At 41.0% G+C, this 14,085-nt stretch overlaps 1 protein-coding gene across 1 annotated transcript in view; it reads right to left on the reverse strand.

Annotated features, from left to right (window-relative positions):
• The window catches only part of onecut2 (one cut homeobox 2), a 30,028-nt gene extending 17,718 nt beyond the window's left edge, over positions 1-12,310 (reverse strand). Inside the window, exon 1 of the mRNA XM_046067030.1 lies at positions 10,857-12,310. Within this exon, the coding sequence (XP_045922986.1) occupies positions 10,857-12,054 (1,198 nt within the window). The 5' untranslated portion in view covers positions 12,055-12,310. The remainder of the gene's footprint in view (positions 1-10,856) is intronic.
• Positions 12,311-14,085: the final 1,775 nt, after the last annotated feature.

Here is a 14,085-nt window from a genome sequence, read left to right on the forward strand (position 1 = left end):
TCAGTTGACTCAGTCTATTTAAAAGTGATCTATGTGCCTCACATAAACATCAATAAATGTATCCCACGTAATGTTTTACACATATTGTAAACAATCAGCCTCTGAACTGGATTCAGACTTTCTTCCTGCTGTTCTAGATCAGGTCTGACCTAAATTGCTACGAGTCTCCAATACTGATTAGACCTGAGACTCTGACACCTTGACCAAATACATACCGGATCGTTGAACAAATATGAACACGTTGTATTGTTTACAGGATAAGCCACTCGCCATGCAGCATCATCAGCCCAAGCGGGTCCTGAAAATATTACATTTTACAAACTATCCCACGCAAAATGCTTTTCCAGGTGTAATGAATTGATGTTCTTTTGTATAAAAAAATTAAATAAACATTAGAAGCAAGAACAATTTGGTTTTAGACAAGAAAAAGGGTTACTTCATCCAAAACCAACCAACAAGCCAATCAAAATGCTGCTAATTACTGATTACAGTGTGTCTTGGTATGTGGCAACATTACTCAAAACAGCGCATATGATGGGGACTATTTTCAGCGTTACAAGGTTATATCAAAGTAATGCTTTACATCACAAAACAACATCTTGATCATTTAGAGTGTTGCTGATGGTGGAAGGAGAGAAAGACTGATGGAGAAAAATTACTGGCATGTTCGTTTTAAATATACATTGTGTAAATTCTGGTAAACGACGTGAAAAAGCTGATAAGGGCCTTTAAGCCTGATTGAAAGTTGTGCTCCTGTCCTTCCTGCTGCTTTTTACCTGCGCATGTGTGTGTGGAATTGTGCAGCTCTGACTAATTGTGCAGTGTGTATTCTCTGAGCGCTCTGCCTCGATGAGCTCAGAGTCCAGGTGTCACGTTTGATTTGATCACCATAATAAAGCGGCGACAGGACCATTTTCTCCTCTGAACCCAAGCCACTCAGATGGCCCCGGCAACACTTCTACCACCAACAACCGCCGGGGCACCATAATTGGTGTGGACATGCTTAACAAGAAATCACTATGCTATGCCTCTGATTTTCTTTTTGGAAGCTACAGTGAAGCTTGTAGAGAGTCTAAACACACAAAGCTGATGTTTGGAGTTTACAGATTTGATAAAGAGCTTGGTGCTTTACTGAATGAATACGATGCAATCAGAGTCTCGAAGTGACAGAGGCAAAAACATGCATTTCTGGAATCACGTCAGACCTTTTGACTCTAGTCTCCTTCTGGTAATTGTCTGCAATCTGTATCTGCACACATTATCTAGATAATGACATATGATCTTTGGCATTTACAATGGATATTCAGAAGTGTTCTTGTTCTTTCAATATGCAAATCTGGTAGGCAGAGCTGAGGTACAAACAGCGTCTTAGGTAAGGGAAGCAATGTGAGATCCTCTCAAGGGACCACTGTGACAGCCTAAGGCTTTTGCAGGCTACTTTTTGTTAGCGTTGCTAACTAGGCTAGCATTAGAAATACTAAAAAAAGACAATCAGAGCTAGAGGAGAACCTTGTTAGCACTAGTGCTAATTTAGCTACCCTTGTCAGTCATGTGACCCTCAAGATTCTCCCAAAGAAATGCTGCGGTGCTCTACTCATTTTTCCTTTGCCAAAAAAAGGCTTGTGTCTCTTTGACAGGCACCTTGAGATAGCAGGATGAGGCAGAGATAAAGGTGACTCTGTTATCTGTAACTGTACAGATGTCATTTTCACCTGGTTGATCAATAAGTAAGCCAAACCACCTTCAGATGTGTTTTTTGATGATCCGATCACATTCTGAATGCAAATATGAATAAATAAATAATAAATGCCGAGTGCATTGTAGGGGTGTAACGGCGCATGTATTCGTCCTGAACCGTTCGGTACAGGGTGTTCGGTTCGGGATGCAACCTCGTCGGTTCAGTACTCCCAAACAATTACTGTCAAAATAGTCTATTTGATCCACTGTATGGGACCATTAGTTATTGGACAAATGGACAACGATTAGTGTCAAACTGTATTCCGTTATGTATTTGTTCTTACTGACAATATGCCATTATTTGAGTTTCTTACTGTACAGTAAGAATTATGGCAAATAAGTCACTGTTTTATTTTCTACATTTTCCCTGTTGCATTGAAAACCCAACCTTAACCCTAAAACAAAGGTATACCAAACCCTGGATTTAGTGAATCATTACACCCCTAGTGCATTTACAGTTTGGTTTTTCCTTGATCCGTATACCCAGATACAGATCACATGTTAATATCAGGTAGGCTAGAAGCTGAGTATTTTATGAGGTAGCTCATGGCCTAGCAAAGTAACAACTTCTCACACCTAGTCACCGTACTAGGACATTTGTCAGTGCGTTCCAAAACACATTATTTGGTTCGGAGATTCGGGTGTGTCATGCTAGTAGAGGCTGATGTAGCCTGGAGCCTCCAGCCTCAAGGAGATGAGAAGCAGGCTAAAGAGGTCTGGCTAAGCTCACTTCACACCCACAAATGTATTTCCTTTTTCAAACTTCAGCTCCAACCAACGTTGCCTAAAGTGACATCACTGGCACAACACCTGTAACCAGACTTTATCATGTCTCAGTTTCCAGACTCCAATACTGCTATCGACAGGATAGGACAGAGATAACTGTTTCTGTCAAATCTTCTCATGCTGACACACAAACAAACATCAAAAGTCTCCTCTCAGCAGCCTGAAATCCATTATTGCAGATCGATAGCAGCCTGAGAATATGCAGGAGGTCAGAAGAGAAACCCTGAAAACAGACACAAACTGCATTCCCACAGTCTGAAACTGTAAGACCAAACACACACACACACACACACACACACACACACACACACACACACACACAGAGTAACTGCTGGTAATCTGTGTCAAAAAGCAGAGTCCAACTCATAAATAATGCACTGTGTCTGCTTGCTGCAGGATGCGTAAAATGGAAAATATTTAGGTTCAGTCATTCAGATTTTCAGCACAATTTGACTCTTCTCAGTGGGCTGGGCTGGTGATAGTCAAGTCAACAACTTGAGGAAAAACTTCTACTTCTCCGGTATTATCTGTGTATCCAAAGCCTGATTCCTCTGTGCCATAGTGCTGCATTGTTGTAAAAAAAACATTAAAACCACATCAGTGAGCCATGTTCCTTCATTACAGTGAAAAGCCTTCTAGCAGTGCAAAGTGTGCAATCATTTTCAGGTAGGCTGTTAATTTGAAATATCTGTAGGAAGTGTTGAGTTTCATTGACAGCAACGTAACAGCAATCAAAAAAACGCCAAGGTTGAAACAATTTCATGTATCGGTGAGAACAGTATTTGTGTTAAAAAGGGACATTGCGAGCAGTAGAATGGTGAGTATTCATTACTCTGTTGGTGTACTGATATGATAAGTGCTGTGGAAATGTACATTATACTGAATTAAATATGTAACCATTAACCATGGCTCCTATTTGTACTCCAGCTTTTATATGAGCTTTCCTATTCTAACACTGATTTCAGCCTCCTTTTCGAGCATTTCTCTTCATCCATAATTCACAGTGAGTCACAGGCCGGCAGCAACCTCCAACCAAACAATGGACTCATCCTCTCTCTCTTTCTCTCTCTTTCTCTCTCTCTCTCTCTCTCTCTCTCTCTCTCTCTACCTCCCTCCATTTTGACTGGTTAACCCGGCTGTGAGGTGAAGAAGAAGTGAAGTGAAAAGACCGAGGCGGGTCACGCCGAGATTCCCATCAATAATTCATTGGGCCGCTGCTACCTCTGCTCTTGTGCTCAATTCCCCAGATGATCACATAATACCTCCCCCCAAAAGAGAGAGAGAGACAGGTCCAGGGGAGGAGAGAGATGACGAGGGAAAGAAAAAGACTCAAACTGGGGTTTAAGGTGAGGCGAAAGAAGCACACAGAAAAGGCTCCAGAGAGACATTTAGCAATTTCATACTTGTTTTCTTTTATTATAATATAGTGTTTAGCAATGTGCATATCATTTGTTGTATTCTTAGAAAATTTCACACATTATAAACCTTATAAAACCTGCTTTGGCAATACTGTACTTTGACTACATGACTAAAAGTATGTGGACACCAAAACAGATACAGTACCTCTGTACCTGACAAAGAGCCAATTTGCCATGTTGTTCTTTTCTAATGTAATAAAATTTTTGATGACATGTATTATGCTGCAGTACAAACTAAAAGTGCCTCAAGGGCCTGTTGTTATCCCTATTTTATTTGCTATTTATATGCAACCATTGGGCCTTTTAATTTGTCATTTTAATGTATCTTTGCACTTTTATGCAGACGACACCATGCTGTACTTGTGCTTGTACATGTGATGATCTCCGAAATCTTACTAACCTAAAAGAGGATAAAATATGCCTCAAATAGTGCTCAAAAGACCTTGCAGCAGTCTTTAGGGCCTTTGACCACTAATATTAAGATATACACACTATCCGTGATTTTTGTCTGATTTTGATGTACAGAATTAAGAAATGTGCAACTGTGAATTTGAACAATAGTTTATTATTATTATTTTATATGTTAATATTTTGCTAATAAATTCCCCTGGTTGAGTGCAACAACCGGAGAGGCATAATGCTACTGTCCATCCCCAGCAACCTTTATGTTAATATTGTATACTCTGAAAAAGCCTTTGAAGCCTGGTCAGGGAAATGCCATGGAAGCTCCTAGGTCACTATGGCCTACCCTCTAAACTCATACATTTAATGTCATGTCATCTACAGGGGGAAGCTGTCAGACATATTTGACATTAAAACAGAAAAGGAGTATGGCAAGGTTGCCTCCTCTCTCCTTTGATTTTCCTGGTTGCCATTGACTGGATCATGAAGAGAACAACTGAAAACCAAAGGACAGGAATCCAGTGGACTTTGATTTAGCAGACTAGTCTTTGAAAACCACACATAGCAGAAGACAGATAGACTACAGGATAGATGTAAGCAGCTTTGACAAAGATCAATTCTGGAAAAACTAAGACCATGAGAATAAACCCGAAACTACTACTACTCCCATTACACTCAGGGGGGAGGCCATAGAGGATATGGAGCATTTCACTTACTTAGTGAGCAACATCAGCAGGAATGGAGAAGCAGACAAAGGACTTGAAGTAGGCATTCAAGATACTATGGCCAATCTGGTTATCAAACCAGCTCTCCAACTACACAATGCTGAGTATCTTCAATACCAATGTAAAGACTGTCATGCTCTGTGGTTCTGAGAAGTGGAAAACCACCAAAGCACTCACAAGTAAGATACAGGTGTTTGTCTATGCCTATGCTCCATCCTAACATCGAATGAAGAACTGGGGAGGACTACCAACTAGGAAGACTTAGCTACCACAGTCTAAAGAAGAAAGTGGAAATGGAGGACAAGCCCTGGACTACAATCCAAAGGGGAAGAGGAAACAAGGTAGGCGGTAAAACGCCCAGGCCCAGGTAAGTGTGAGATGGTGTAAGCTGGTGGACACATGCCCGTCAATAGGTTAAAGAGAGTTAACTCAAGCTTTCTTGGAAACATGGAATTTAGTATAGGGACAGATGAAATTTCCTTGAAAGAAAAGTAAATATGAAAGCAATATTCATTTATTATTGGAAACTTTATTCTCCACACATAGTTTGTTGAACTGTGTGCTTGTCTGTGGACAAAATTCACATTTTTGCATTTTTACCTGCATGCTGGGGTCATGCCAGCAGTTATTTGGAATCAATTAAGGACTACATCAAGACAGTAACTTAGAGAGGTAGAAACTGATTTAGAGAGAGTGGAGAGGAATTAAGGAAGCAAAATAACCAAGGGAGGATATGTGATGGGATTCACAACATCATTTTTATCATTATCTTTAACATTTTCATTGTTGTGAATGTCTACAGAACATGAATGTGGATCATATAAAGGCAAGAGAAAAACCAAAAATAACCCAGTCTCCCCTCTCTCTCATTTCTTCATCCCCCCTGCATGCCACTCCTCTCTCTCCTCTGCTCGTCTCAGAGTCAATGGAATATTTGCTATCTATTGTCTGAATGTTGCAGCTCCAACCTTTGACTTCAGCTCTATTTTTGTAGCGTTGTTGATCTAGGAATTGAAGCTCCCTCAGTTTCTACAGTGATTTTAAAGTCACCATGGAATGAAGAGCGATTGATGAAATTAGCAAAAGGTAATGGACTAGAAGTATACTGAAGATACTCATCACAAAAAACAGATATGTGTGCGTGTTTCTGACGTAAAAACCTGGACTATATTGACCCATTCTCTGTGAAACCACAGGACGCCAATTACAGTTACAAGTACAGAGTAAAACTGGGAAAAAAAATATATAATTTCATTTGGTGTAGCGATAGGTCCATTGCATATTTAAACTAGCTTAGCTAAAAGACTGGAAGCAGGGGGAAACTGCTAACTCATCCACCAAAAGAGAAAAACAACAAACCCTCCAGATTTACATGCTGTTTCTTGTTAGCTAACAGGCTAGTCACCAGTCTATTCTGTTGTCCGATGGGCTTGATGCCAGTAGTGCTTCCAGTCTTTTTGTTATGCTAGACAAAAGACATTTTGTTCCTTTTCCGGATAACTCTGTGCCATGTACCTGCTAAATTGATCCAAAGTGATCCAAAATCCAAAAGTGAATTGATTCAAATTTGTGAATTAGTTAGTTGTTCTCTCTTTTTCATACAGTTCCCCACATTTCCAATCTATGTGCTTTAGCTAGGCTAAACACGTCCTTGACCAGATGATTTCCCAATATACCAGGCAATTCCTTAAGATAGTGGCATTTGTTTTTTTGTCTTTGACAAGCACTTGGTTAAGTGAAGATCATCGGTCAGCACAACTGGATAGTTGTCTATAATGCTCACACTTCATAGGCTATAGCCTACCTCTAATTGGCTTAGACTTAGCTTCTAGATTGCAGCACCTGCCTTTTGTCAACAAAACTGACTCTTGACTCTTGAACTAGCGACTACCTTATTAAGAAGATACAGCATGTAAATCGAACAGCTTTTGATTTCTTTAATTTTTTAAATGAAAAAAAGTTTTTGTAGCTATTTACTCAAGGTAAGGAATTGATGAGGTATCATGTTGGTATCAGTAGCAAACTCAGGTACCGTAAATGTTGGCACTATCCAACCGTAACAATGATTTCAGGTTTGACTTGTGAACCCTTTGAAAAAGAAAACAGCAGCCAGGAAGTGTTTTTCATTATCATGGGGAAGGCAGATGAGTGCAGCTCCATCAGACAGCAGTAGCCAATAAGTACAAGACTGTACGGTGTGTATCTGCATGCTGACATTTTACAACAGGCAGGGAAGCACAGACGACATGGACGCTCCCCTGTTCTCCTCCAGCTTCACCCTCCATCCACCATCAATCACATTGTTTTTTTGTCTATTAACCTACATTGTCAAATACCAGCACTGAAAATCAAAGTGCCCCCAATGAAATAACACTCAAATCCTTCACAGGTAATCCCATCCACAACAATACGTGCACAAATTTAAAAAATAGGGGTCTGGGCTGGACCAAATCTCATGACCGAATGTAGGCTTATTAAATAAAAAATTCCAATCAAGTTCCAGCAATGTCTGTTCAGCCACTTGGAACCATGTTAGGTGTATGCCATAAATATTGCATCTTATGCCTCATTTGCCTCACAAAAACAACCACAATAAATGTCAGAGCAAAGGATAATGAACAGATAGGAACAAACATATGATGCAGCTACTAAATATATAACTACACCAGTATGTGTCAGACGTAACCGAGCAGATAAGTGACTTCAGAATATGATACGATCTCCATAAACTCACTACTGAAACACCAAAAACACATTTCCCTCACGGGGATCAATTGATTTTTTTTATCCTATTACAGCAAAATGATTGATACTGGTATGAAAAACAATGACAACATGAGTCAGGTTATTTCTGAGATCAGTTTAGAATTATTATTATAGTCATTTGAAATAAGACTAAACTAACTCTCCATTTAGGAATATTTCAGGAATGGTATACAGTAAACTCCATATAGGTTGCATCTACACAACACAAAACAAACAGTACATTTTTATTATGCTTTTGTATAATTTAGATAAGTCATTTATATAGGTCATTTTGTCATTTTAACATGTATGTTTCATTTAAAAACTAAAGATATATATATATGTATATATATATATATCTGTATGTCTATATATATATATATATAGACATACACAGACTTCACATACTGTATTCACTTCTGTTGCAAAAAGTGTTTGTATGTAAAAAGAAATACCACAGTGGAATACACATCAATTTAAAGTGAAAGTATATTACTCTTACTTAAAGTCAAGCGCCACACTACATTGTCTATAATTACCATAAAACAATATCTCCAAAATTTTTCAGGACAATATAAAACATGATTTAAGCTTTTAAGATTTTTGTAATATATTGGGTTTGGATATTGGGCTTTAGAAGTTTTGTTTTGTTTTTTTATTTCAGCCGAAGAAGTAGGAGAATTTTCTCAACCCACAAAGGAGCATTTAATCCACTGAAAACTTCAAAACCATCAGAGACACTGTTTTTAATTAGACAATAACAAATAAAATGGAAGTTTACAAATGGAATTATAACCACATAATTTCAAATATTGCATGCTTTATAACAAAATACTGTTTGAAAGCATTATTTGATCATTTATTTTTCATTTTTCAAAAGTAATATTAATTGCAGCATACCTCACACTGCCACACACTCTCTCAGCATTAATTTAATAGACAGTATGTTTTTGTCTGGTTGTTAATGTATATGTGTATCTCGTGGTTTTTCAAGCTATATGCTTCCTTAGGTTTGTTTAGTTATATATCTATATTTGTATTATTTGCTAGTAAAATAATGTTGATTCTGAAAATTCATATTTAATGTTCTGACACTGGCCATGTAAGATTTTGAGCCATACAACATATGGAAATTTTTGACATTGAGCAAATAACATGCATCGCTTTAAAAAAACACTGTATCTCCATGTATTGGTGATTTTTATTTTTATTGGGAAGTGTTCCTTTGTCAGTTGAGAAACTTCTCAACAACACATATTTTTGAAACATGCACTTTCAGAAGGCTGAGAACTTGTTTTCTTGGCAGGTTAACCTTTTGGAGATACATGATTTTCACATTAAAGCCACAATATCCAAAAGCAAAAATGCACAAACAGATTGAGTCATTTACAATAAGATTATTCAACTCATCCTTCGCTTTCTTTATACTGACAAGTTATACATTTTTTATTACATTATTTATTTTTATCAGAAACCTATTATGGATATATGCATCTCGCCTAATTTATTATTTTATTATCTGTGTAACTGAATGTATTTGGTTCTTTGAATTTTTAAATGTATGTATAGCTGAAGAACAAAAGATTAGATAAACGCAGCTGGAAACTGCATTAAGAAAACTGACTGAACTCATGTTATCTTTATGCTGATTTACACTAAGTTACTGCTGCTAGAAGAAAATATTTCAGAAAGATGAAAATCCAAATACCTGGACTCAGTTCTTTTCACACTGATTTGTTTAAACTCTAATAAAAATTCAGGTGAATGCTAGTAATTTTTCATTTGTCTTTTCAGACTACCATGTGACATTCAAACATGCTATAGTTCTCTGATGTAGGCTATTATTAGGCTTTCAGAATTTCCTTTAAAAACACCTGTTAAGTACATCAAATATGATAAATCGTACTATGAACTCACCACAGACAAACTAAACCCCATGAAACATTAAACTCTGTTCATGTTACAATATTCCTGAAAAACTGAACATAATTCACACTGAACCTGATCCCTATAAGTCACCTGATCCTTTTATTTTGCTCTGTCCCTGCTGCTGCTGCTGCTGCTGTCCCCTGCAGACAAAATAGAGGCACGTTGTTGTTGGGGCATAAACCAGGTTCCTCACTAGAGGGGGCACCAGACCCACTGATGCTCCAAACCTTCATGTTTATGTCACAGCTGTCTGATCCCCTTCAAGCTTCTCACAATCAAACACAAATCCTCTTCCGACCCTCTCTGTCTGCGCTGAATGCCTTCTCACACCTCTCTCCCCGCTAATACCAGAAGAGCACAATAAGCCTTTAACAGGCTAATGACAGTCTCAGCACCAGCTAAACAAAACAATCCCTGTAACCAAAATCAAAGCATGATACCGCTGAATTACAATGAGAATAATCATTTCACCCTCTTGATTTAATTAATCTTACACAAGGAAACGTCAACATATATAATGGACCATTTCCTAAATGTTGTGCCAAACTTCCAAATGTAAAGAATTATTTCAAAAAGAAACCTCTGCCTGTTTTATATTTTTCTTTGTTTTTTGCAAAAAACAAAGACAAATATAAAACAGGAAGAGACTTATCTTATTTTTAAGCCTTCATTTGGGTGGAATGTGGAGCAGAATAAATAGCTGATATTGAGTCAATGTGCAGCGTATTCCGTCCTAACACGCAGGGATAGGAAAATAAAATCTGGGTTATTGCACAGTGCAGAGGGAGAGGGGACTGTTGGAGGGAAATCCCGTGACCTTGTCATTTCGTATCGATCCCTTTTTGTTATTGATCAATAATGGTAATCACAACACCAGTGATTCTAAATAAATTTCATTCATCTAAATTGGAGTTCTCTGCTGGAGAGAATACACGAGGAAACACCAAAACAAAAACAGCGATAGATAAAAAGTCAAAGCACCATTAGTGACAGTGGGGGAAATAATTTTGGATTTTCTTTAGGAGGAAGATTTCAATCCCTCTTGTTGTTCCGACGAATAAAGCAAACCAAGGCAGCAGCATGGCATCACAGTTTGTTGTTTTTCTGCTCTTACCTGCCAGTCTGAGGGCCGACATCCTCTGAAACTCCGGCTCCTGCAGCCACTTCCACATCCTCCTGAAGGTCTCCCGACCTGACTTTAGTTTACTCCAGGGTTTGGGGTTCCTCAGGAGGTCCGACAGGGTCCCTTGGGAGCGGCACAGCACCCTCTGGGCAAAGATGGCCTGGGGGATGCTGTACCTCTTCAGCTCCGCCGTGATCCTCTGCGCAACCTCCTTGGTGTTGATTTCCTCCAGCTGCCCCGAGCTGTTCATCCCATGCGTCCCCGAGGAGGAGGGCGGTCTTTCCCTGGTGGAAGCCAACACGGGCCCGTGGGATGGAGACTGGAGGTGGGGGTGGGGGTGGGGGTGGTGACCCGCCGAGGATACGGCCGGGTGCCCCGGGTGGTGCATTCCGTTTAGGTGCGGCATCATCCCGGCCGCCGGACCACCGAGGCCTCGGTGCTGGTGGTGGTCCCCTCTGGCCAGCATGGAGGCGGTGTGGTGCGCGTCGAAGTTCAGCATCTTGTCATGACCTCCGTGCGTCGTGGTGCCGTAATTGTGGAGACCCTGCTGGGTGTTGTGTATGGAGCCTAAGCCGTTACCCAGCACCGGGGACAGACTCTGACCCATCCCGGACATGTGGTCCTTGTGGTAGGGGCTGTAGAGGTTGTTCATGCCCGGTAGCCCCCGCTCGTCCCGCATCAGGGTGAAGCTCCCGCTCACGTTCCCGGACAGCCGCTGGTGGTGATGGTGATGGTGATGATGGTGGAACTTATCGGACACGGTGGAGATGGGGGGCAGCGACTGCAGCGGGGTTAAGGTGGTATATGTGCCGCTCATCCCCATCCCGGGAGAGGACGTGTCGCAGGGCACGCTCATGGCGTGGTGCAGCGGTAGGGACAGCTCCGGCCGGTACTCCCCGCTGCCGTCCAGTATCGTGGCCATGCCGGACACCATGGCCGAGCGGGATGACGCGGCGGCGGCGGCCAAGTCCTGGTGTATCCGCAGGGTGGCCGCCGCCGCTACCGAAGAGCTTCCGCGGCCGTGGTGCGGGCTGTGGCCGCTCATCAGCTCCGCATCAGGGGCCACGGAGCTCACCGCCACCCCGCCATGCAGGCTGCCGATGCTGTCCATTGTCATGTCCGTGTTCATGGCATAAGCGTCCAGATCCTTGGCCAGGCATCTATAAGCGTTAGTGTAGGCAGTCTTCATTCATCTGTCCTCTCAGTCCATCAGGTCGAGCGGAATTATGTCTCCTTCTCCTCCTTTCTCTGTGCTGCTTCTCCCCTGATGCTCCGGGATGGGTCAGTAGCCGTATCCCCCCTTTTTCTTCACTTCCGCGGTTGTTCCCCCGTCCTCCTCAGACCTCTCCAGCTCCGTGTCTTTGTGTATTTTCCCCGGCGTGTGTACATAAAAAAAGCGGTTTTTATCTCGATCGTACGGGCCTGTGCGGTGGCTCCCCCATATCCAGCCCTCTCCTCCTCCTACGTTACTCTGCTCTTCAGACGGGAGCTGTCCACGGTCCCCTTGCTGACCGCTCAACCCAACCTGCTGCGGGAGGAGGAGTGGGTGGCGGTGGGGGAAAAGCGGGCTCGGATGGAGGGGCGTCACCCGTCCGACTGACGGTGCAGCGGACCAATCAGAGAGGCCGTTAGGAATGAGGAGGGCGGGGCGGATGCGCAGGCTAGCCAATCTGCGTCTTTTGTGTATGTAGTGGTCAAGACAGTGACGCTGCGCTGGGGGGGATTTCAACGAAAAATCATTAGGCTATTGTAGGTCTACCTATTCCTATAAAATGATCCTTATGTTACAAAAGTGGCACGTCTGTAGGTTTTAAATGTGAGTACAAGGTGTAGAAATGCACACCAAATTTTCAGTTCAGTGTGTCCTTATCATATTCATGTAACTACAGTAGGCATTTAAACAGGGCATGAGAAGAAAAGACATAGACCTACTGTAAATATTCATATGATATTACTATCGAGACTTTTTCTTGACCCAGTGGTTGAGTAAACAATTTCACCTCAAGGTCCATTTTGAAGCTGTTGTAGTTTTGTAGTTGTTTTTAAGACAACATAGATGAGAAGTCCTTAAATTGCAAGGAAAGACAGCAGATGAATCTATAGAAGATAATGCTGAAAATTCACTCTAAAATTCACAATAATTAGTATTCTCATAATTTTTGCTGTAAACTCCCTATATGAATTTTTCAGTGAACATTGTCCAGTGTACTTAGGGGGCCACAGGGAAATGAATGTGAAATTAATTCAGTCTTTTTACAGAAAGGCCAGGTGCCTGACAGCATCCAGCAGTGTTTGTGTGGAGAGTCAATGATGTTTAAATCCTGCAGATATTCATATTCACTGTAGTGTATCTGGGGTAGGGGGGAAACTGATTTAATCTGTGAATTTTTTGTAATAAACTAAGGGGCACCATTTTTTCTCCTTTGCTGCTTCTGCTGCAAAGAAGCAGTTTGCCTACAGGGATCATTAAAATTTGATCTCATCTCAGCTCTCAATCTCATCAGCCGCTGCCTCTGATTGGTGAGATAGAGTAAGGTGATTGGAAATAACAAATGCTAAACTCATGATTAAACCAAGACTGATGTCAGAGACCACAAATCCTCCCCCAACATTGAGGACATTTTCCTTTTCTTCTCCCTTGCAACGCAGCCACTTCCACAAAGGTTTACGTTTGTCTTTAAGGTTTGATCTTTTCAACAAATTACTTGACGCCTGACTATTGAACTTTCCCCCAGCACATAAACGCAGCTTACTGAGTGAAGCATGGAAGTCACTGGTTCAGACTGCTGCCAAATTTCACAAAACAAATGACTGCTTGAAATATAATGTTTTAATTAATTTATTTATGGAATTTTGTTACATTTATGGAATTTTGTTACATTTATGGAATTTTCCTCAGTTTATGGATAGTGAATACATCTGATGTTACATGACATGTTTTGGCTCAGTAGGTAGAGGCCCACTAATTGGAAGATTGGCGGTTCAATCGGAGTTGGCTTCCAATCTCCAACTCCGAATTGCCGGAGTGGTTGGAAGACTAGAAAGGCGCTAAACAAATACAGAGCATTTACAGTGTGACCAAAACATCACCGACACAACATGATGCTAAATGACATGACGTGTGGTAAAATGATAAATAAATATAATTTGTAACCTTGTAATGTCGTGTACTCGATGTAATTTGACATAATACAGCGTCCATCTGATTTGACATGGCATG

This window comes from Micropterus dolomieu, linkage group LG13 (assembly GCF_021292245.1).
Source record: "Micropterus dolomieu isolate WLL.071019.BEF.003 ecotype Adirondacks linkage group LG13, ASM2129224v1, whole genome shotgun sequence".
Taxonomy (NCBI): Eukaryota; Metazoa; Chordata; class Actinopteri; order Centrarchiformes; family Centrarchidae; genus Micropterus; species Micropterus dolomieu.